This window comes from Pteropus vampyrus, unplaced genomic scaffold, assembly GCF_000151845.1.
Source record: "Pteropus vampyrus isolate Shadow unplaced genomic scaffold, Pvam_2.0 Scaffold8, whole genome shotgun sequence".
NCBI lineage: Eukaryota > Metazoa > Chordata > Mammalia > Chiroptera > Pteropodidae > Pteropus > Pteropus vampyrus.
The window spans coordinates 2,585,416-2,611,973 of NW_011888789.1; the positions used below are offsets into that span (position 1 = coordinate 2,585,416).

General features: G+C 33.1%; 1 protein-coding gene across 1 annotated transcript in view; it reads left to right on the forward strand.

Annotated features, from left to right (window-relative positions):
• VEGFC (vascular endothelial growth factor C) overlaps window positions 1-26,243 on the forward strand; it is a 104,028-nt gene extending 77,785 nt beyond the window's left edge. The window contains exons 4-7 of the mRNA XM_011371477.2: window positions 8,397-8,548; window positions 22,134-22,240; window positions 22,553-22,886; window positions 25,734-26,243. Coding sequence (XP_011369779.1) covers window positions 8,397-8,548; window positions 22,134-22,240; window positions 22,553-22,886; window positions 25,734-25,848 — 708 coding nt within the window. The 3' untranslated portion in view covers window positions 25,849-26,243. The remainder of the gene's footprint in view (window positions 1-8,396; window positions 8,549-22,133; window positions 22,241-22,552; window positions 22,887-25,733) is intronic.
• The last annotated feature ends 315 nt before the right edge of the window (window positions 26,244-26,558 follow it).

A 26,558-nucleotide genomic window follows, 5' to 3' on the forward strand; every position in this document is an offset into this window, starting at 1 on the left:
GAGTAGTTTTCATTTTAGCATTGCAGTTTTTTTAAAGATTTGCAGATATTTGGAATTAAAATTTTGATGTTAATTGAAAACAAGGTACTTAGTTTTCAGGGTTCTGTCCCAAGACACCTTCTTCTCTGACTCTATGTACTCCAGGTTTCCCCACCTACTCTTCTGCTCTTCATGGTGATTTATTCCTAAATCTTTATCCCCGGCTCAGACTTCTCTTGTGGTTTCCCTACTACCTACTTAACCTGTAACTTGGCTTTCTCTCAGACATCATAGTTGATCAGTGTCAGACTGGAGTTATGACCATTTTTTCCCCCATCCCCACTCCACCCTCACAAATAAACAAGCAAGTAAAAAAATCTTCTTTTTCCAGTATTCTGTCTCAATAAATGACACCATTCATTTAGTCGATCGATCCAAGTTATTCTTCCTTTCACTAAAAGCCTAATCAATAATTCCAGTTAAATCTACCTTCTAACATCTCTGGAATCCATCCTGAGTCTTCATCCTGCTGATCCCACTCTGGTCTAGGCCATTCATTACTCACCGGGACCGGCCTAATAACGGGTCTCAAACCTCCATTCTTATTTCCCTACAATGCATTTACCACATTTTAGCAGTGAGAATTTTTTCTTTTCTAAATAATAAATCACATACTGCTCAAAACTCTTCAGTAAAATTTGTATTCTTGGGACTAAGCCAGCATTCAGCTAGTGTATTGATAAACTAGTCTTTTCTAATTGGATTGTTCAGGATGGCAATCATTCTGATAGGTTGGTGCAAATATTCAAAATTGTTGAGTATTTTGAATGGCATTCCTCTTTAGGTTAAATCCTTCAACATGGTTTACAGGGCTCTCCATGGCCTGGCTAATGCCTAAATCTGCACCCTCAGTTTTCACTACTCTTCCCGTCAAATAGTACTTTCCACCAGGACCCAAATTTTTTTACTACTTAAATTATGCCAATATCTCTTATTTCCAAATTACTACAATGCTGTGCCCCATGTTTGGAACATCTCATATTTCCACTTATCTAGCTAATTTCTACTCATCCTTAGGCCTAGACATAAATGTCACTTCCACTCATGTTGTATGCTCCAATAGCATCATTTTTGGTGACATTTTAGCATCATTACCTTCTATGTCTATCAGATGGTTTTAGTCCGTAAGCTCTAAACTCCACGAAAGCAAAGCTTGTGTTTGGTTATCACCCTAGGACATAGCACGGTAGTTGCCACATAGTAAACACTTGGCATTAAATAGAATGAATATTGAAGTGAGAACACATTTGGTATCAAAATTAGAGTCTTGAGTATGCTAATTTGGAAGAATCTGAGTGGTATTTAGGTGGAGATACCAAATGCTTGGGCATAAAATTCTAGAATTCTGCAGTGGTGTTTGGATCTTTAGCCACAGATTTGGGAGGATAAATGTTTGATAAATGTTTGGAGGCCCTGGTATGGTTGTTGCCTCTTAGAGGATTCATGGATCAGGAGAGAAGAGGGAAAACCAATGCCAGGGGAACATCAGTATTCAGTCATCATCAATAGCCCCATCCGTTTCTCCCTTTAGTTTTATAATATCATACCCTTCTCCCCCCTGAAGAATGCACTCAAAATTTTTATTATAGCAAAAGGATAATTTTAATTTAAATTCAATCAAGCAAGTGTGGTGAAGCACACTTCATACTCGGCTGTATAATGGGTATACGGTGATGTGTGGACCCTGCACTAATGGAGCTTACAATTTGGCAGAGAAAAGCAACATTCATGAAGTAATTAAAGGTAGTCAAAGTGTTGGAAAGAGAAGTGCAAAGGTTTACGAAAATACACATCAAGAATGTTATAAACTGAGGGAGAGAATGAAATTCCCGAAGGCAGCGTGCTCATTTGTGTTTAACATTTTTACTATTGTTGCAGCTTGTTAAAGCTTGTACTCAAGTAACACCTTTTCCTAAGTTTATTTTATGATATTTTCAATGTAGTTTCAATAAATGGGAACGTGTGATGATTTCTTTTGAACATAAAAGGAACTTACTGCTGTATTTTCTGAAGGAAAAAAAAGGAATTTTTATTTTGTTAAAGGAGTTCCAGACACATCTTTTAGCAGCAAAAGTAACCAATTGGAATCATGTAAATTGTAAGGACAAAGTACCTTAAGTAATGTAAAACCTACGAGTTTTATGGAAGCTTCATAGAAATTCTTTTATGGGGCTCAATGAAGGGCGTGTTATCAGAACGTGTGAGGAAGCCAGCCGTTAGTGGAAAAGTAAAACCATATGCACCAAGCATTCCAAAGTGAACTAATCGATAACAACTGCTTCAAAGTCCTCCGTAGCTAATACCTAAGTCGCTTTGAAAAGTTAAGTTGATTGGATGTCTTTTTGACCTCTTTCATAAACATATCCTTTAAGTGTATTTTCTTATGGGAAGTTGTATATATATTTAAGAGGTATAACCAAAAAGTAGTATGTATATTTTGCAGAACACCAATTATTTCACGACCAAAGTAGAAGCAGAAGAAAGTCATCTGCCTTTGAGCCAAACATTTAGAGTAAAAAGTTCTTTAAATGTTAGTGTTTACCTAATATATTTTTACCGAAGATAGGAATGAAAGAGAACTTCTAAATCCCTGGGGCTTTCTTGGTAATCTTAGGGTTAGAGCTCAAGAAACTAGAGCCCCTTTGCTATGTTCATTAGTGCTCAGGAAGCCAGCTCAGCCTGGCAGCCAGGTCTCTTCTAGCTTATTCTGATATCCTGGACAGCATTAGTTAAAAATCCGTATTGCCATCTTTAAAAGAAATAGCTATTCTTTTTAAAAATTATTTTATAAAGGAATAATGTAGGTATACATGTTAGCAAAAGCACTCCAGATTATACAAGTTAAATGGAGTATCTCATACAATTTTCTTTTACAGAAAAAATTTTTAAACCTAAATAAAATGTGCAACTATTGAACGAAACTTAGAGATGTTATTTTTCACTGCAGATATAGTTCTCCGAGTAATTAAACAGAACACTGCAGCAATCTGAAAGATTAGTTTACGACATTCATATGTATTCAACAAGCAGAATTTGATTTGTTTTTAATGTTTTGTTCATTAATATATGGCATGCACAGTTGTTGGAAATCAGATTTTAACCAGATGTGGAAAAAGAACTCTACACCAATACCAGTTATCAGAAGTTTCTTTAAGGATAACATTTGCCTTAAGAAAAAAATTAATGCATCTATTAAAAATACCACTTTTTTTTTCAATTCAGGGTAGTGATCATGTCTACAAATTTTGTTCAGTATTTATAATTCAGTATTCTTGAATTGAAGTTTTTATTATCATAGCACTGTATATACATTTTATATATAATAATACGCTAAAATTAATTCAGTGCCAGATATAAATCTGTTAGGATCTGCTGTCTTGAGTTCTTCCCAGACCTAATTTAAGTTCCATAGGCCCTAGATGGCTGGCTATGTGGTTGGTATGCACAGTTGAAATGCCAACAACGAACCCTCAATTTCTTCTTTTCTCATTTTCAGGGATTATGTCTTTAAATATTGCATAGTGTTTCTATCTGACTTTACAATTATTTATCACAGTCTCCAGACTGTTTCCATACTTAATTACTGAACTCAAGGCTGGAATATTTAAATTAAATATGGTCATATATTATGCACTGAAGAGAAACCAGTTATATTTTTGGGTGTAAAGCTATTATAAAAGAAGGCATTTTTTGTTTCCTATTTGTATGCACGCAAACATTCCTTTAGATTTAGTTAATCCAGGGTCTCTCAGTAAGGAAGTTCTACACCTTTTTCTTGAATATCCTGCTAGATAAGTAGAAATAGGAATTGTTGCTTTACAACTGTTGCTATGCTGATGTAAACAACCTATTGTTTCAAAATGTTGCTTTATTTGAAGTTCATTCTTGCTGGTGAGAATTGACTATTAAATATTCTTTTTAAAAAATTCCAGTTGATAGCAATGGGGAACCTCTCAGTTGGAAATGATTGCCATTTCCTTTCGTTTATTACAGTTTTACAAAATACACAATTGGAATTTTTTTCAATTTACAGCCTTGTTTAAATGCCTTCTTTATATAAGTCCTTCAGATCTTTAAAACCAGCAATTCTTTTTAATAGGCATATGCTGATAGTATAGCATCAATCGTCATAATGAATTTTGTTATTTAGATCCTAAATTAGATACAAGCTAATATCACCTTATCATTCAAGAGTAATTCATTTTATAGCATAAAACTATTTTAAGAAAATTATGTTCAAAATGTCAAATTATAATTGTCATGATTGTCCATCAGTATTGACCAAATAGACATATATACATGGAATTATTAGCTAATGCTGCACATACTACATAACTTTTGCACTCTGGCTTTAAATCTAAAATAGAAAATTCTGTTGTACACACATTAAAGCACAAAATAGTCTGAAAAATCATATAAAGATTCTTATTTTATTAAAATGTAAAGAATCTGTTGTCTCAGACACTAATGTGTTTGGGTAGACCTTGACTCTTTAGAGAAAATGATGGTTGTGTTGATTCAGATCTTTATATAATAGCAAGCACAAATTTCATAAGAAAGTTAAACTGTAGGTTCTTGCTCACTAACAGCATTTGTGGTAAATTTTTTTTGATATTTTTAAAATTTAACAGTATCATTATATATTATATATGTTGTAGGTTATTTTATATAACATGTTGTATACAATATGCATATTATAAAGTTATTTTTAATGCACTCTGATGGTTAGTAACAGTGATTAAGTATAGCTATACAAAATTCACAGTTCTATAAAGAAAACAGAATTTACTGGGTTTATTAAAAAGGTAGTAGAAATATGATTTAATCATTTTAGATGAAAAAAAGTCAATGTACTCACTTAAGACTAGTGCAGAAATAAACTGGAAAATAGAAGAGGCCCCTTTAATGTGTGACAAGAACTAGCATAGGTACAATTATGTCTTAATGCACACATACAACATACTCTCAGTAGATGTTCCTAATTTTCTGAAATTATAGATAAATAAAACTCAATTATTAAGAATATTTCTACTTTTATTATTGGTCAAAGACATCTTTGTCTGGACCCTTAAAATTTTTCCACACTGACACAGTCAAGTAGAGATTTAAGGAAACTGTCTGAAAAACACAGTTCACAATTTGAAGGTGAAAGAAGTATTTCAGGGGAATAAAGGTTTTATTTTATTTTTTTTAATTTTTCAGTCTATTTATTCCTTTTGATGAAATTAACTGAACTCAATTGGCCAGTTCCCTACGTAAACTCCAACAAGGGAAATAAAACATCAATAATTAAAATTTTATTTTCTTTTATTTAATTAGTTAAACTCTAAGTAATTTTTCTCCCAAACTATACTGTAGTTTTAACACACATGATGTCTTCAACCTATAGAAAAAAAATACTGCTCTAAATGGTGATTTTTTTAAATGCCTCATGTCCCTTTATTCTTTAAGGAGCGTATTTACCAACACAAATCTCTTCTACCTTTTGTAAGTATAGAGTCAGGCTTATTTACGCAGAAAGATGCTTTCTTAATGGGCATTTAACTCATCCCCACCTGACTAGAGCATTCTTCACAGCCCCAGTTCCTGAATACACACGTGGTACTTATGGGCAGGCCCTGATTGTGGACATTATCCACCCAGGAATGACTGAATTTAGTCATGTTTACTGAAAATGCTCACTGTGATCTCTTCCTTCTTTGGAAAGCATGCCAGGGTGGAATCTGGAATGGCAGTGATCACTGAGAGTAGGAATGATGTTGCTGAGGCTTAAGGGTGGGAAAAAATCCTTAACTTTTCTACAATAACAATAGCCGTTATCTTAAATAGTGCCTTATCCTTCACTCTCAGGCTCTGATCAGCCTTGTGTCACTTGAGACAAGGACAAATCCTGAAGTGATTGCTTGCAGTCTATAAGCAAAAGTGTTCCTTGTGGCCAGAGTTATCTGGGCCCTTTCCCTCTGGTCATATTGGGTCCCTCTTATTTCTTCATTCTCACCGCTGCTCCTGTCCTTACAGCTGCTGCCCTGCCACTGAGAGCCACTGCTGGTACCCACTTGTCTCCTCAATCCTTACCATACTTGGTTTCCTTGAGACATTTGACCCTGTGACCACACACACAACTTTTTGAAGCTCTCCTGTCATTCTGTGCTTTCTTTTTTGCTTAATGGTACCTCTTCCTAGTTTTCTACATGTCACACTTCTCAGATATATTTACCAGTTCATTTGCCTTTTTTCACCCCTTAAATGTCCCTGTTCCCCCAGGTTCTATTATTAGACATTTTCTCTTTTTGTTCAGAATGATCTCACCAAGAAATCTCATCAATGCCCGAGACTTCAATTACAGCTTTAAGATTGATGACTTTCAAATGGCTCTTCTAACCTTTAGGCACATATATCTAACTGCTGATTTCATATCAACAGTTGTAATCTATATCTAATTACAAGATATCTAACTGCTAAGACATAAATTCTTAGATGTTTGTAAGCTGACCTATACATCTTCCTACTATTTCCACTATTGCAGAACTTAAATAAGTAATTTGTAAATTATTTAACATAAAAATTAAATAAGCAGCATATTAAAAATTGCTATTTCCTAAGCCACTTTGTTTCTTCTGTAATGCTGGTTCTTAATGTAGGGTCCATAGATGTCTTAAGAAGTAGAAAAACTATAGTGTTTATAGACATTGCAGAATAGCATTTTAAAAATAGTTATACACAGTGCAATGGGTTTCTGCCAGTGTGACATTTCACCTAATAAAAGGTTTCATCCAAACTGAGTGAACAAATGTCTTTTAGAGAAGAAACTGGTCAAAATCATAATATTGGGATATGTTGAAATCATATGTTGAGGTTATCTATATAGAATGGACAGTATTTGGAGAAGACCTAGAATCTTGAGAATATATGCAAATACTAAAACACACATCTGTATAGTAATCAATATTCATATCACTTTTGCATACCTTAGCTTATGTAATTTTTATACTAGTCCCCTGAATAAGTCAAATCTTATCCTCAGCTTACTGATTTTTAAAGAAATATACAGCTTAGAGAAGTTAAACAACTTTTCCAAGTTCACAAAACTTATAAGTGGGGTTGCTAATGAAAGTGCCCGGAGGGTGAGATCCTGTGTCAACTCCTCCTAAGGCATTTACACTGAGAAAGTAGCTGAACTTTTAAATGAATATATAATAAATACATTCCAAATGAAGAAAGTGTGTATTTTATAATTTACATAATTCTGCATTTCGTTCTTCAAAATTCGTCTCAATAAATCTCCCTTTAGTATGGACAAATGGCAACTAATTCTATTCCCTAAATATTTCCAATGATCTTCAACTGTTGATATGAAATTACAGCAAGGGGCCAAATCACAAGGCTCTGGAGAATGTCATCATTTTAGCACTGCTCAGATTCCCATAAAAGTACCAAATAACACGTGGTTCAATTGTAGTTACATTACTACAGACCGATCTTATCCAGCAGGCAATGGCCAGGATTTTACTTTTATTACTGATAATAATTTAGATTTTAAGAGCCTTAGGAATTCAATGAATGTACAAATACTAATTATTTGTACATTTAATTTAAATTTTCATTTAAATGTTTTTAAAGATTGTTTTGGAGGAAGGAAGAAGAGAACTGCAGTTCTCCACAAATAAGGCATTCAGAATGAGAAACTAAATTTTGAGACTAATCCACAATCATGTAAAATGTCCTACCTTATTTTAAGCTTAATTATTTTTCTAATACCTCTGTCAAATTTGCAGACACAAAGCTTTATCTATTAAATAATGAATGTTTTTTTCTATTATACATAAATTCATAAGAGATCTCATATAAATATAAAACTACTTCGAGGTAGAAATTTAATTTGGAATGAAAGTTTTATACCTATGTATTTTATGTCTGTTATTCAGTTTACGTAAAATAGGACTTAACCAAATGTTTCTAGCTTGTGTGGCCTGTAGATTTGCTCTTATATCACAAAGAAATTTATATCCTTGCCACTTTTTAAACCCTGGAATAACCTAGAATTCTGAAATAATTATTTTTCCTTGAACACATTGGTCTGTTACACCTCTGCTCTATAATCATTAGCTGGTTATCAGAATTCTAATATGCTTTATAATAGTGACATGAAAGAAGCACATGAACTATTTAGTATTCTGATAAAGGATATTAATTAGAAACAAACAGTTTTTACGTTGTAAATGTAAAAACTTTATGTCCTGAATATATTATACAGAACATAAAGAGTTAATCTCACTCTTTTGGGACTCCAATATTTACCATAAAAATGCTTAATAGCATCTATATAATTTTTTCTTCTTTTTGTCCCTTCTTTGTAGTTGTTTGAAATTACAGTGCCTCTCTCTCAAGGCCCCAAACCAGTAACAATCAGTTTTGCCAATCACACTTCCTGCCGGTGCATGTCTAAACTGGATGTTTACAGACAAGTTCACTCAATTATTAGACGTTCCCTGCCAGCAGCCCTGCCACAGTGAGTATGAATTAAATCTATTTTCTCTGCATCCTCTACTAATATAAAATTATGTTCAAGTGAACACCATTTATTAAAATGACTTTTGTGAAATTTGCTATTAAATGCTTTACATCAAATACAAAAGAAAGCAAATTTAATAGGGCACCAGAAAAATAAAAAACTGAAACAAGGAAGCCCGCTATATAGACACAATAGTTCACAAAATAAAAGAAGTATTTCTGTGGAATAATATACTTTCCACCAATATTTATGCTATCTCTAATTTAGCCTTATTAATATATAACATTCATGAAATCAGGTGTGCAAACTCATACATTATGTTAAAGCTAAAAAACATTTAAACATTGATAAGATTTTGGTCTGAGACAAAAAGTAAGTATAAATAAATTATTTTACACCTATTAGCATTCATTGCCTTTCTTAAATCTCAGTTATTTTTCTCTATATATCTTTTCATATTTTTATTTCAGCAAGGACTGAATATTGATTAATTGCTAGAAAGAATTTTCTCTTACTGTTACTTCAGATTAACATTCAAAGTAATGTGTTATTTAAATTTCCTTTGCATCTTATATTTTGGTTTGGTAAATGCTTTATTTGGTCATATATAATGACCTGGATAAAGCATCAGGTATTGACTCTGCCAGTAGTTTGTAGTGAATCATTATGTATTTGGGATCTAGCAACTTTTTGCTTTCTGCCCCCAAAAAGAGGATGCAGCTCTTCATTCTTTAAGGACATCCAGTGCATAAGGAATGTGTATGTGAATGAAACTGCAGCATTTGTAACAAAAGTATAAAAAAAAGTGATGGGCAAACGTATATATTACAAATTAAAAAAAAAAAAAAAAACTTGCATCTCAGGATTCAGCAATAAACGTGATACACTAAATAGCAGTTTTTCCCCATTGAATCTCTTTGTACTGCTTTACTTAATGTTACAGATAGGAGGCCTTATCTCTTTCAGGAACACTTTAGGAAAAACTCAATAGCCTAATTTGAGTGACACAGATCTGTCTTCCTTGACATGAGAAAGAAAAGATCTTACAGGCATCTGTGAATAAATTCATGCTGATGCATTCAGAGACAGCCACTACCTGAAGCTATCGTATATGAGATGTCATCCATGTAGCTCTGAGAGGTCTATTCACCTGTCTCCTTTGGTAACTCATTTATTCTAAGAACTTCAGTCATTATCTTTGTGCTGATGGTTCCCAGAATTACAGTTCAAGACCTGGCCATATTATTGATTTAATATTTTATCTAAATCTATCTTATATTGCTGTTTATAATTATATTAGATATAATATATACAAAATCAAAGATTTTTTAAATTCCTTCATTTACTTCTACATTATTCATTGTAATATTCTCTCATGTCCTTTGAGGCCTTAAACTCACAGTTGTCATTAATTACTTATTTTTCTTATATCATCCTGAAAACTTGATTATTTGGGGAGAGAGGGGATATCTGCTCCAACCTACACTTATATTTCATTTCCATCACTGCCATCCTCATCCACTTCATTCTGCATGTATTTCTGATCTAATGCAGTGGTGTCAATAATAGTTTTCTTGTATCAGATATTTCTCCAACTTCTGTATAATGTCACAAGTAAGCTTTAAAAGGCAGCATTTTATTCGTCTGACAAAAAACTGGCAGTGACTTTCAACTGCTCAAAGAATTAAGCACAGATTTCTCACCTCTCTATTCTGGTATCGGCCTTTCTTTAGTCTATTGTTTCCTCTTATTCACTAAGTTTGTGTTTCACAAAGTCTAATACCCTGAACACCAAGCTCATTTCCTGCTCCATATCTTGTTTCTGTTATGGCCCTGGTCCTTTCTTTTCTTCCTTTCCAAAAATCCAATCCACTCTCAGGGTTCAGGTAAAGGTCTTTCTCCTACAGTTGTCTTGTCCAAATACCACAACCACCTTTGCTTCTTGAATACTCATAGCTATTACTGCTTTTATTTTGTTCTCACATGGATTTATAGGAGTCTGTAAATGTGACATGTGAAACTGAACTATGAGACTATTTCAGGTAGGTTTATATCCTCCATAATATCCAGCTAATAACACTTAAAAATAATTGAGCTGTTACTACACTTTCATCCCTTTAAATACATTGTTACACATTTAATCATCACAAAAGTCATCTATGAAGTTTGTAGTAGTACTATCCTATTATACAGATGAAGCAGAGTTAAGAGCTAAACAATATACTACACTGATCAACAAATGCTTGCTAAATAAAATAACATATTTATCTGTATATATTGCATGTCATTTGCATATTTTACTCTTGTTTTCATCATTACTTATTCACTATACTATACACTGTTTGAGGTTAAGAAGACACAAAAACAGCAAAAAGAGCCTGGGCCTTAGAGGAAGACAGATATCAACCTGAAATGAGGTCCGCCACTAATTAGCTTTTAAAGATTGGGTATTTCATGTCTCTGAACCTCCATTTGCTTATATATAAAATGTAAAGACTTAAAGAAGATTGAACTAAATACTGAATGCTCATATAGTGCTAAGCACCATGTCTGGCATCTAAGAGATTGACATTAAAAGGCAGATTTGTTATCATTAAGCTTCATTTCTGAATATTCTTCTCCTTGTCTCTGTGTTTTTCAGTGTTTTTTACCACTAGCTACAATAAGAAAGGTATTGTATATTCCAAGCCAGTACACACACAACTATTTGTGTGTAATACATATAGTTTTAAAGTAGATAACTATATAACTTTAAATGTAGGTGTATAGTCGTATATAACTATGAAAGCAAAACAAAGTATTATTTTAAAATGTTTTCTCATTGTAGTGCTGCTCAACCTTTTTTCATTATTGCCCCTACTAAGAATCCTTACATACGCATTTTTTCTTATCACCACCCCGACGACATTTTAATCCCACAGACATATTTATATCCCATTATGTGTCTTATGTATTTCTGGAATTTATATGCAAAAAAGGAAGTAGAAAGCTTATCTTTTCATTCAATGTAGGATTTAAAATGACAAAGTAAAATTTATATAGTTAAAAATTAAATAAAAACATAAAAGATGTTAACATTGAACATAATTTTATGACTATTTGCTGAAAAGCAGTTAAGGTAATTTACGTATATAATTGGTACTATATATCAAATTTCATATGGAAAGTAGCAATTTATATAAATACATAAATATATTTGTATTTAATATAATTTTCTATTTACATATAAATACATTTTAAATATTTTTCAAATATATTATTTAAAAACATACAAAATGATAATTTTTCCAGCAAAAGTAAAATAATTTTAAAATAATAATTTTTTAAACTTTCGCTTCAAATGAGAATACAATGTTTAACCTGTATAAATACTAGATAATCTTTAATGTCAACATTTTTTTCTTCTCTGTATATGACATACTTATGATTTGAATAAATTTGTAGAATTAAAGAATAAAATAAATATAATCTATTTCTACTTAATTCTCAAAGCTCGAGTCAGATGCAAAAGCACCAGGGACCAAGCAAAAGTCACAGCCACAGGCACCCCACAGGCACACACAGGACCCTCTCAGTGTATGACTTTGAGATCAAGCAGTTGGCCAAGAGAAAGTCCTCCAGTCACAGCTGTTTATTCACCATAATTTTATAGCCTTTATCTTGCACACACTTTGGATATCTGTCAGTGCCAGTGCTGCTCGTGCAATAGCCAGCAAGGCCCAATACAAATTAAAAACTGTGGAATAAGATTTTGATGGATTTTGGAGGGCCAAAAACCATTGTAAAATCTAAGATTTCTCCTCCCCAGTACCCCATTTTTACCCACTTACAGATAATATTGTTTCCAATATGAATGCATGCCTTATTACATGTGAGGCACTCTAATACTTTTTTCTATTCTGTGTGTCTTTTTTAAATGTTGACCTCAACCTATTGCTAATTGTGACCCATAATTTAATAAAAATTTCCTATAATGATAATGCATATATGATAAACACATAGCTGTGTTACCAAATCATTACTTTTGTTAAGAGTTAAGAGGAATAGCCATCACAAGGGCTAAAATTAAAAAGACTGAAAAATTCAAATGTTGGAGAGGTTGTGGTGCAACTGGAATTCTCAGATATCACTGGTGGAAATGTGAGATGGTACAACTACTTTACAAAACACTTTGGCTGAGGCTTATGAACTTAAATACACACTTACAATGTGCTCCATAACTTTTCCTCCTAAGTGTTTACTCAAGAGAAATAATTCCACACAATTACTTGTACACAAATGTTTATGTAACCTCTATTAGCCAATAACTGGAAACAACTCAAATGTCCATCAAAGGTGAATGGATAAACAAATGTAGTATATTCTATTCATACAGTGGAACATTACTGAGCAATATGAAAAGAATCAACTATTGATACACACAATAGGAATGGATCTCAAAAACATTAAACTGAATGAAGAAGCTAGGCTAAAAAGAACACATAGTGTATGATTCAATTTACATGAAACCCTAGAAAAGACAAATATAATTTAGATCGAGAAAAAGCAATTCAGTCATTGCCTGAAAATATGAGTGGAAGGAATTTATTGGGACGGAGCAAAGAAAAGTTTTTGGGGTGATGGAAATCATTTTATTATGATAGTTGCATGAGTACATAAATTTGTCAAAAGACAATGAATTTAAAATAGCATTTTACTACATGCAAGTTATTCCCCAATAAAATTGATTTTTGAAAAGCCAAAAGAAGAAAAACCCTTTAATTTACTATAATTTTGAAAGTAGTTTGGGTTTAAAACAGTAGATTACTTGAACTCTTTATGGTGACACTTTAAGTCAAATCTTTAAGATTCTTATGATTCCTTACTGGGGAGGGCTTCCCAGCACTCCTTTATATAGAGTTTGAAATTTTATTCAGATTGTAGAGGAAGACAAAGCATGCCTTTTTTTCAAATGCATGGCATTATATTTACATTGTTACGAAGTTCAATAAGTAGCAGACCATTCGTTTTACATTATTTATGAAGAAGTATAAGTCACTAATTAAAGAAATCATTCATAAAATAATTGTTGAGTCTCGAAAATGGACAAAGAATGTTTCTAGATCCTATGAGAGAAGACAAAGATGAGTTTGGCTGCCCATGATCTCACAGCACTCAGATCATTCAAGGTCAAAGAGGACGTCAACGCGTTGTATTTAGATTATTACTATTTCATTTTCCTAAATATTCCTGTGCACCAAGCATCTGCCACACATTGTCTCATGCTCATACTGGTTCTGCCAGGTGGCTGTACTGATGATAGAGATTACAGACACTAGTTAAGAAGTGTGCACACTGCAGGCAGCTTCCTGGTTTGAAAATTCATTCTCCACTTATTAGCTCTTTGAATTTTTCTAAGTTCTTTAAACTTTTTGTGACTCATTTTCCTCATTTCATCTATAAAAATACATATAAATTAAAATGTTACAGGTAACATGATACAGTATAACATCTGGACCTTAATTCTCACAATCTAATACTATATTATATGTTAACCTAGTATTGGTCAATAGGATAATAGAATAATAATGATGATAATAATAGCACCAAACTCATAGTGATGCAGTGATGGTTATAATCAGTAATTCACATTAAAAATTAGCATACTGCCTGACACAAAGTAAACATTCAGTCTTGGCTGCAATTTTTTTCTTAACATTTTACTAATGAAATAATTGAGTCTAATTAGCATGTACAAAGCTAAACAGCTAAAAATATAAGTACCAGAAAAAGATAAAAATTCAAATCTTTCTCTTCATCCCATGCTTTTCCCCAATATCATATAGCATTTCTAGTATTTACAAAAATACTTGAAAATTTCAATATCAGTAGCACCAAAATATGTCATAAATTCCAGATGTTGGAGAGAGTACCTCTAGCAGAAGTGATTATTTATCACTATTCATATGGATGTTCTCACAGATTATTTTCTTTCCAATTATTTCCTCTTATATTTTCCTTCTGCTTGAACTCCATTAATTTCTGTGGCCTCTATAGTAGAGGCTCTCCTCTTATGAAGAGCCATGTATGATTAAGAAGTGATGCCCTAGAATTTTTTTACTTAGTCAAAGTAGGCTTTATTCATTTATGAGATATTTATATTGGGTTTTTTTATGTGTGTAGTATTAGGAAATATGGGATATTTTTTAAATGGATAATATAATTCCTTAACTAAAGCAACTCATGTGCAGCATATAAACAAACAAATATTTATAACAGAATACATGTGTAAAACACTGTGCTCTGCTTCATTAAGTCATTCAACAAAGAGTGATTATGTGCCTACTAAGTACTACTATTGTGCTAGGCTGTAGAAATAGAAAGATAGATAAAATCACTACTCTAGAAGAATCACATGAGCGAGTCAAACCTGTAACACAGGACTGGAGTTGGTGTGGTAGAGGAGAATGCTGGATGCATGACTGGAGCAGTGTGATGGGGAGAGAATCCACATGAGGCCACACGTCATGCCAAGGATTGACTTTTTCTTCATCTCCCAGGAACCACTAAAAGATTCATTTAGGGGTGTGATATTTACCTTTTATATTATAGAAAGAACAGCCTGATAGTAATGTAGTATTGGCTTAAAGGAACAAACAGGAGGTGAGAAAATTGGAGAGGAAGGTTCTGAAATAATCCAATGGAGAAATAATAAGGGCGAGAACTGAGGCAGTGGAAATGGAAAAGGAAAGAGAAATGGACATGGAAAGACATTTGAAAGAGAAGAAAGTATTTGACTTGGGAACTACGTGTGTGGGTTAACAAAGAGGGAGAAGGTGAGGGTGAAACTGCATGGATAATACTCAAGAAAACAGGAATGTGGATTTGAAGAGGAGAATTTAGTTTTTACACAGGTAGTTTGAGTATTTGTGATACCTGTAAGAAATCAAAGTGAAACATTTGGTAGGTATTTGAATGTGGAGCTGGGACGACACTGGCAAAGCGAAGGGCATGCTCATTTGGTAGCTACCAGCATATAATTGGAAGTTACAGCAATTGGAAGATATAGGAAAATATAGGACTTAATCAGAGAAGAGGAGCAGCAGATGACACCATGTGAAATATCAATATTTAGTAAACTTAGAGAAACAATTCTTTGTGCAAGAGATTGATAAAGAACACTCAGAAAGAATAGAGATAAAAACTGGGAGAGAATGATATTACAAAATTCAGAAGATATTACAAAAGCCAATGAGAGTTCAAGGGAAGATGAAGTGGTTTGATGATCGAATATTAGAAAAAGCTCAAGAATGACAAGGACTGACTCCATTAGCTGAAGGACATGAAATGAAAGTAACATCTCATTTATTAATAATCTGCCATGCACTTGACAGAGAGGGAGAGAGTGTGTTTGAGAAAGAAAGAAACAGAATGAGAGAGAGAAATTCTCAATTACGTGCAAGAAACTGAATCAGAGGGATTTAGTAACGTTTTCCAGCATCACATAACTGAAAATGTTGCAAATCAGAGATTCAAACTAAATTTGGAGCCAGTTCATTCTTTTGGAGGTACAGCCATTACTGCATTTTTAACTTATTTAAGTAAAAACAAACTCTCAAACATATACTAAAGGACAATGAAAACGAAACTGACAGATTGCAAAATTTAACAAATATATTTTTTCATATTTATTTAAGATACAACCCAAAGTCCCAGTCACCGTTCTTCATCCCCTGTCCCCAGAGGTAACTGCTACTATGAAATTGTATTATTTTTACTCTTGTTTTCTATTTTTATGGCATATGGATATATTAACATACCATAAGAAATTATGGTATGTTAAACATTTTGAGTATTTAAAAGTTTTATGTTTAAGTGGTGACAGTTTTTTTCTCTCAGCAGCTTGTTTTAGACATTTAATCACATTGATGTCTGTAGGCCTACTTTGTTCATTAAATAGCTGTGTATTACTAATAAATAAGATGTTACTGTCATTTCATGTCCACTTAAAAATAACTGTGTATTTAGTATTTCATTGTATATATAAATAAATACATAAACAAATAGAATGTCCGTGCTTATTCTGTGATAATATACTATAGGGGAGGCAATATACTGTATATTAGGAAGAGAGAAAAATCAAAGGAGAGAGATGTCATATTTGAGAGACAAGTGCCTTGAAGAAGCAGTGCTTAAGGCAGTGCCTTGGAAGCTTTGAGCACCAGCCTGGGAGTTTCACCTTTTCTGTAGAGCTAGTGGAGTAGCATAGAGAGTTTAGAGGTAGAGGAGTGACATTACAATGTTCAGCATAACCAACATAGCTTGAATTTTTAAGGGATAATAAAAATAGAGGCTATATATTATTTAAGCCTGATAAAGAGGCTGTATCACAGTCTTTTGGGGAGAGTCACATCATGAGAAAGACTGGAAAAGAAGAGATTAAAAAAAATGGATAAATCTAGCCTCGGGGCTGATATATGTTTTTGTTTGTTTATTATTTTCCATTTCTTTTACGAAAAGGTTAATATTGTTCACTAAGAAATTAAATAAAAATTTTTGCTTCTAAGAAGTTACGTTTATTCGGGTTTATTAAGGAATATTTCATTCTTGTGAGAACTCATCTCTTCTCCAAGAAACAAAGTGGATTTATAGTCCTGGCAACTTTTGATTTAGAACTTCAATGCTCAGTGTCTTTAAACTTTAATATGTAACAGATCCTCAGTCTGAATGCTTAGAAGCTTGACTATCCATGAAGATTTTTTTCCATTTTATTTTTTCATTCTTTCCCTTTAATTTTAAAAGTATACCAAATATGTACTTTACCAGAAATAAAGATAAACAATAACATGATTAATTTAACAAACTATATCAGAACAGAAATATCGAGATAATATGTCTTCCAATTAAAGTGGGATGGTCTTGTGCCAGTTGATCAGAAACTACTTGTTTTTTCCAGTATTTGAAAACATGCACCTGCATTCTGCCCTGAAAATATCCTCTTTGCAAGTTTAAAACCATTATGTTAATATACATTTATTGTTGAAATCTTAATTCATATGTCTGTTCATCCTCTTTTTTATAAAGTTCTTTATCTAAATATTGTTTAACACCTTCATATGAGCACCTATCGATAAGAATCGGTTTACCATCAAACTCAGTTAAGAGGTTATAGACTCCGAAGCATATTTTTTATCTAAAAGGAAGGTGACTGTGCTATACAGTGTACCTACCTTTGGACTGTCTGATTTGTGCCTTCTAAAAGATAATAACTGAAAGCAGCATTCTAATGGCTCACTGATTGACTGGTAGAAATTACAGCAAAGCGTGTATGGCTGAGAAGATTTTATTAGTACATCCTCTGCGCTGGGGTCATGTCAGTAATGTTACCCAGAAGTGGAAACTGTTAGGTCAAAGATTTTGTGAGGCTTAATGTCAAGTTCAACCAGAACACATTGGTGATTGTTATCAATTAATTCCCATATAATTAGACCAAATCCACCAGTCGTTTTCTAAAAAATTTTAATAGACTTGTTAGCAGTTTTACTTTTATAGAAAAACTGAGCAGAAAGTACAGAGTTCTCATTCTGTCCTCAACATCCTCACCTAGTTTCCCTTATTATTAATATCTTGAATTACATTTTTAACAATTGATGAGTCAATATTGATATGTTATTAACTAAAATCCATAGTTTACCATCCTCACCTCGTTTCCCTTATTATTAATATCTTGAATTATGTCCTCATCATCCTCACCTAGTTTCCTTTATTATTAATCTCTTGAATTACATTTTTAACAATTGATGAGTCAATATTGATATGTTATTAACTAAAATCCATAGTTTACATTAGGATTTTTTTGTAAATTACTTGGATTTTGACAAATGTGTAAGGAAATGTATAATTACAGTATCATACAGAATGTTTCACCACGCCCAAATCCTGCATACTCTACCTACCTATTCAGCCCTTCTCCCTCCCCCCAATCCCTGGCATCAGCCAGTCATTTTGTTGTCATATCAACTCTCTAATACCCTCAAAACATGTTCTTTTTGTTGTTTTATTTTGTTTTGTTTTGTTTTTCTGTTAATGTATTGTGGCTGTTAGGAGATAATGAGACCAGTGGCTATGATTAAAGGACATTTTTACTGAGTTTTTGATTACTTACCCTTATCTATTCTCTGTTCTAATTGTTAATTCAAATTAAATATAGAAATAAAAACTGACAAGCTGATAAATACAGTAACTACTAGATTTCCATCATTTTAACCTACCATACTTCTTTCAACCTTGTCTCCCAACCTATCCAAGCAGGGAAATTCAAAAAATAAAAACAGGAAAACATAGGCTTCTAGACTTATCTGTTCTCCAGTGCTTCTATGCCCCTGTTCTGGTGGCATCTCACTCAAAAACAAGCAGTTCTGTACTTGGCTAGCCAACTGGTGAACAAACAGCGCAACTCTTATTTTATATCCAAGTTTCAGAAGGTGACTGAGCTTTCCTAAATAACAAGTTTATATTTGCACAAGGAGTGAAAATTAGATGTATAAGCCCATTTTTTATATTAATGCAACTATTTAATTAGCCTATTAATTATTAAGTCTGAAATAATGGTGAAACCATGGAATTTTCATCTGTTCCTTTTATACCCTAACAAACCCCAACCCCTGTCCACTGTTCTGCCAGTCAGTAGACTAATGGAACATAAGCAAACAATAACATGCACAGATATGAACACAAATTAGTGTGAAGTCAATAAAAATCAATATAAGGGAAGATGAGTATATACATTTTATTCAGGTATATCTCTGTTAAATGTGTTCCTTTTTATTTTAGACAATTTATATAAAGCCTTAAAAATGAATGCAGTTCTGATTTCTATACATAGTATTAAAGAAGTTAATGACATTGAATATCAAGGACATTTTTACTTAACCACTCTTGCAAAACTGTAAGCATATCAACATCTGTCTAGATTGTCAAGAATATTCAAGGGCCATACATGATGAACTCAATGTGAACAAAACAATTCAAAGACTTTTAGAATAAAACTGTTGAAACATTTTTTCCTGGGGCTCTGTGGCTCTGATAATGAAAGAATACAGTACCCTTCCAGCTGTTATTCTGACAACAATCTTGAGCAAAAATGGTCTGGATCGATATTCTTCCCTAAAATAGGTTTGAGTAGTTTTATCATAGTGGGTGAAATTTAGATGACATCAACCATTGGCATTTAGGAAATCAAAATTCTATTTTGATATTTATCAAAAAAATTAAATGTAGTTAAATTTCATCATTTGTTATCTTAATGGAATACGGAGCATCTTCTAAAGTCATATTTTTCTATAAATTTAAGTTTTAAGAATATTAAAATTAAAATACTTAGTTCACCTTGAGCAAACCATAATTAGTCAGTTAATATAAAGTTTATGTGGGTACAACCTTTGAGGTATAACATAACCGAGAATGTTATTCTGAAGATTATATTTTTACTCAACATGAATATGCAAAAACTAAAGAGTTAGTTTAGCCACATTATATGAAATCATTATTTAATTCTATAAACCTGGAAAGCTTGTTTTGTATAACATTTCCAGAAATATATTTCTACATTTATTTCTACATTTGTTTCTACACACAGTACATGCTTTTGAATTTATATTTTTGAAGATGTCGAAATATTAGAAAAATCTATTTTTTCCTTACTAGATGATAGGAAATTGTTTTTGTTTTCATATCTATTTAGGATGAACAACTTTGTATACATTTTTAAACTTAAGCACAGACACATTATACATATTCCTGCAGTTGGAAATGTCATCATTCACCATCTCAGTTAGGCTAGGGACTGAGATTATTTGTGACACTTTTCTTTTTGCCATTTGAATAGCTTAGAGATGTGTTTTGTCAACTTTTCTGAATGCAAGTAAAGACAAATACACTTGACATTGCAACCATAGACACACATACACACACACTACACGTGGAAGAAGGAGGGGTTGTGTGTGAGGGGTTGTATATTCATATTTGCACGTACACATTTGTATATGTATATTACTTATTTTAAAATATTTACATGCATATATATAATTGAAATAAAATTTCAGAAAACAGTCTTTATCACATGCACTCTAATAGTTTGTATTTTATTACATGCCAGTTTTTACATTAAAAATGCATTTCCCAACTCGTGTAGTTGATTTTCTGATCCACTAATGTGTTACAACTAACGACTGGAAAAAAACAATGGCTTAGGTGATGGCACTATAAATCACATATCAGCTAAATGAATGATGCCTTTCTAATAGGACCGCCACAACATTGTGTCCACCTTTATCAACCTGGGAATATGTTACTTAACCCACGTCAATATTGTGGCAACATAGACAAAATGGATTTACTTTCATTTACAGAAAGTATGAGTTTATGTAAATGAAATGATATGAGTTTCATTCAACCAGGATCAATTGCATTGCTATTATATAACTAAACAATTTCATATTGTTGGATAGAATACTAACATTTTAGATAGGAGGTAAATTTTAAAAAACAGTGATATTATTTTAGAAAATTTATACACTGTCTAAATTTTATGTGGATTGATGTTAATTTATGATTAGCCAAGAAAATAATAACAAAAATACTTAATGTGTAGAGACTTGCTCTTGAGAATGCCTAAAATTATTAGGAAGGTATAATGTTCTCCAGGAAATATTGTTAAATAAAAAAGCAAGGTTTAGAACCGCATCTAAAAGATGCTATCTTCTGTGTAACAGAATGAGCTAAAATGTATACATACATACATATTTTCTTTTATTTGCAAAAAGAAACACTAAAGCCATAAACCAAAAGCTAAGAAAAGGAAGAGCATGCTGTTTAATTTTTACTGAAATGAAGGAAAGGAGAGAAGGAGAGAGGAAGGGTGGGAAGGAGGGAGGGAAAACTAGAACAACAGCAAAAACACAGCTCTTTGATACCTTTCTGGTAGAGTGTAGAGTGGGAATTTTGTATTAATGGACCCTTGACAGTTATAGGCATCTGCTCCTCAGAAATAAGTCAGTGAAGTTACATGTATAAGGGTGTTTTATGTAGAACTGTTTGAAAAAGCCAATTGGAAGCAACTTTAATAGCTACCAGTAGGAGATTAATAAAATAAATAGTAATACATCCACTTAATGGACTACTATGCAACCATGAAAAGTAACGGAGTGGAACTTTATGAAATGACATACAAAGATCTCCATGATGTCTTGTTTAATGGAAAAGTAAATTTCAGAGTAATATAAAAGGCTTTATCCTATGTTCACAAAAACTAGAACACTATGTGATTATACAAATAATCGTATTTGCCTTAAAAAGGTAGACATCTGGAGTGAAATAAGACTATACCACTAACAGTGGTCACCTCTGTGATTAGAATTTGACAGCGCATGTAGGTAGAAGTAGTTTGAGAGGAAACTTTCATATTTCATTTCATATATACTTACATTATTTTAGAGCATTTTTTATAAGCATGTATTGATTGTGTACTACATAGGTAAGAAAAGGGATGATCCCTTCTATGTTCCAATTATACTAATGCTTAACCCATCTGTGTCTCCCCAAGATGCCAGGCTGCCAACAAGACTTGCCCCACAAATTACACATGGAATAGTCAAGTCTGCAGATGCCTCACTCAGCAGGATTTTATTTTTACCTCTAGTGCTGAAGACGGTAAGCAGAATGATGTTTTTAAGACTAAATACCAAGGGTCTCTAATTTGATTAACAAATACTTTAATATTAAAATCATATGTCCAATATTCAGATTATCACACTTTTTAATGGGTCACTACAAAATAGGACCTTTTTTGTTTCTTATTGGTATTATTTTGAACTTCTTTATAAAGGTACATGCCCATGTTTACGCAAAGCCCTATAATGAAAAACATAAAAAGGAAGATGTTTTTCAGTGCTTTTAATTGTTTCACACCACACCAGGGACCAAGTAAGGTATAGTAAGGTTGTCCTGCCTGTATTTGTCTAGACGTGGCAGATGGATTCCATGACATCTGTGGACCCAACAAGGAACTGGACGAAGAGACCTGTCAATGTGTCTGCAAAGGGGGGCTTCAGCCTTCCAGCTGCGGGCCCCACAAAGAACTAGACAGAGACTCATGCCAGTGCGTCTGTAAAAACAAACTTTTCCCCAACTCATGTGGGACCAACAGAGAATTTGATGAAAACACATGCCAGTGCGTATGTAAAAAGACCTGCCCAAGAAATCAGCCCCTCAACCCTGGGAAGTGTGCCTGTGAATGTACAGAAAATCCACAGAAATGCTTCTTAAAAGGAAAGAAATTTCAACATCAAACATGCAGGTAGGAAATCTTCATAAATTGTGTTTATTTCTCTTACTGGAAATAGTTTTCTCAGCTAAAAGCAGTTTTCTCAATCAAAATAACAGTCGTTTATTAGCATGAAACTAATAAGATCTGAAAGACAAATTCTGATATTTTTTAACTAATGCCAAACTTGTGTGAGACTGTTTCCTCACCAAAGGGCAAGAAAGGAGCCCTGGGAACCCAAACCAGATACAAACTCAGGTTACACTCTGAGTCCTTTACCCAGGGGACAAGGTCGTGGCTGTCAACACAGGTTGGGGGACAGGTGCATCGGACAATCATCTGTGGAGCATTTTCAAAGTACACCAGGCAGTGCACACCTGCCCCCACCAAAACCACGATGCCTTCAGATGTAGGACAACTGTTCTAAGTGCAGAAAATGTGCAAAATCTTAAAAGGATAGGATAGTACCATTTACTGTAGAATTATATCTAGAAATAAAAATATTTATGCTAACTATTTAACGGAATTAGAGACATAATATGTTGTTAAAGGTTACTCAAGACTCATTCTTCAAAACTTTTTCACCAAGAAAAGAATGAGTCTCTTGGACTGAAACCTTTTAAGTGTGAGTCTCTGAACTTTTTCCTCTACAGTCTGAGAATAAGGAGAGCTACTATTTAAGCCAGATCTGACTTTTGACATTTCTCCCCACGTTCCTTCAACATCGCTCCACCAGTCATGTCTTCTCTCTTCCATACCTTTAACATCTTAACTCTGTTGTCCTTTCCTCTCAATTTATAAAAGTTCCTGAATTTCTTCTATTTTGTTAGCATCTCCCCGTGATGTTGAGCATACTTTAGCAACCAAGTTCTGTCCTTCTCTTCAAATTTGCTCCAAGTTTAGGCCTTTGACGTTTTCATTCACCTCTTTCATCTCTCATTTATTCAACCAACTGTAATGGGATTTATGCCCTAAAATTCCCTGATAAGCTTCAGACTCTTACTTGCTAAATCCAATGGTCAATTGGGTCTTTATGTAAGACCAAAGCTGTCCTTTCTGTAGCTTTTCTTTAAGCTCTCCTCTTTTTTTGGCTGACATAAATCGTGCTCTCCTAGTGTCCTTTCAGTTTTCATACATTTTTTCTTTATCACCTTCACTGGGCTTTCTTCTCTTTCATCAAATGACTTTAAATGACTCAAACCTTACATTTCATTTATTTACAATTTTATATCTGCATTAATGTTTGTCATTCCTTTTTTCCTCAGTATATAAAGTATCCATCTTTTTGATTCTGAAGAGTTTTGCAGTCTCATTTTAATTTATATTTCTGATGATCTGTCTCCACTAGCTACTGCATAAGGAGATTTCATTGAATCTATGTATATCATTGATGACTTTTTTCCATTAGTATTTCAGAATACTCTATAATACTCCTCTTTAGCATATTTTGAGCAATAACTGTGTTGCAGTTTTACTTGCATATCTCTAATTACCAGGATATTACAAAAATACACATATAAATATTAAATCTTAGTAAAGATTACTAAACCTTTTTGTATATTAAATCCTTCTGAGTGAACTTCGTATATATTGAGAAACTTAAAATTTTTATGCTTGCATAGATAAATCAGCCACCATATTTTTCTCCAGAATTCTTACATTAACTTAGCAGAAAAGATTTCTATCATTGTATTTCTCTTAATAGTATACATTGTTTTATAAAGACTTTCTACTTACCGAAACTCCCCCATGTTCGTTTTTCTAAGTGTGTAATTCCAATTTTCATGCATATATTGAAGCAAAAAAAAAAGATAATTTACATTTTGAAAATATTTATACTCCTTATTTTCTCTTAATATTTATTCCAAAAGTGTGGTGGGCAGACTTTAGTCCACTGCCTTAATAAGCAAGTTTCATTGGTCATTGAGAATTGTACCTCTTTAGTAAAGGAATACCAGAGGTCTTACAGTAATGCATTTGTATTTATAAGTAAAATTAACAATAATAACATTTTAACTAGATGTACTTTCTTTCCTAGAGTACAAAAATGAAATTTCGAAATCACATCTGTAGTTTTTCTGAGGTGCACTTTTGATATCCATGTCAGGTCATCTTGTATTTTTTTCCCTGGACACCCATTTCCATTCCCATATAGTAAGCATACTCACACTTCAGAAACTTTTTCAAAGATAACTCCCATTCATCAGGGCAACAGTGCTTCAGATGTTATTGACTACTTGATCATTTGTCCTTTTACCACTACTAGAAACTAGATGTCTAGGGCAGTAGGAGAGGGACCCCCACGATGATATTGCCCCTCTCCTTCCCTTCCGGCAGACAGCATTGGAGCCCAGATGGAGAAGAGAGAGTGAACCGCCATCACAGCTAGCTGCTTGCCCAGCGGGGACACAGGAGCAAGGGTGGGGCTGCTTGCTGAGGACCATGGGCCTGCCAAAATGGCTGGGTTTAATGGCTTCAAGCTCTGAGTTCCGTACAAGTCTCAGACTCTAGTGAGTTCTGCCATGTCTACGTGACCACACTAAATTGTCAGACCAAATAGTTACTTCCAAAATTTCTGTTTTATGTTACTTTCATCCACGAAGCAGAAAGCACTTCAAACTAATGCTGATATCTCATTCTTCCATTTGTTATTTTAGTAACCAAGACACTTTTTTTTTTTTCAGGTTTTTCCATTCCTCTCAAATTTTATAATTGTAAGCATGAACTTTAACAATTTACAAACCTATAAACCCGAGAACAATTTTATGACAAAATGAGTAACTGCTCTAATTTAAAATTTAGAATAACTCAAAAGTGTGTCTATAGCATAAGTTCATATATTAATGTTTAACAAAAGTGTGTTTCTCTCTATATTCCTAGTTGTTACAGACGACCATGTACAAATCGACTGAAGCATTGTGAGCAGGGACTGTCATTTAGTGAAGAAGTATGTCGCTGTGTCCCTTCATATTGGAAAAGACCACATATGAACTGAGATTGTTCTATTTTCCAGTTCGTCATTTTTCTGTCATGGAAAACTGTGTTGCCACTTTAGAACTGTCTATGAACAGAGAGACCTTGTGGGACCATGGTAACAAAGACAAAAGTCGGCGTTTTCTGAACCATGTGGATAACTTTACAGAAAGAGACTGGAGCTCATCTGCAAAAGACCTCTTGTAAAGACTGGGTTTCTGCCAATGACCAAACAGCCGAGGTTTTTTTGTTGTGATTTAAAAGAAAAAAATAATGACTATATAATTTATTTCCACTAAAAATATTGTTTCTGCATTCATTTTTATAGCAATAACAATTGGTAAAGCTCACTGTGATCAATATTTTTATATAATGCAAAATATGTTTAAAATAAAATGAAAATTGTATTATAACCTGCTAAGTTCAATCCATTACCATCTTACACTGTAAGCAAACTTGATATTATGAAACATTCATCTCCCCCTGCTCCTTTTCTCTAACCAAATGTCAGATTGCGATTGCTATGAAAATGTGTGATCCTGTGAAAGAAAGTTTCACAGGGATTACAGTCACTACTACATTTCATTTAAATTCATCTCTTAATGTATTTAATGATTATAAACACTTTATTATATGACACTTTTGAATCTAAAACCAAATGAATCAATATAGATTGTACCATCTTATAAGATGGTCTGCTTAGCACGTCCATATGACTGAAAGTTATTCAGT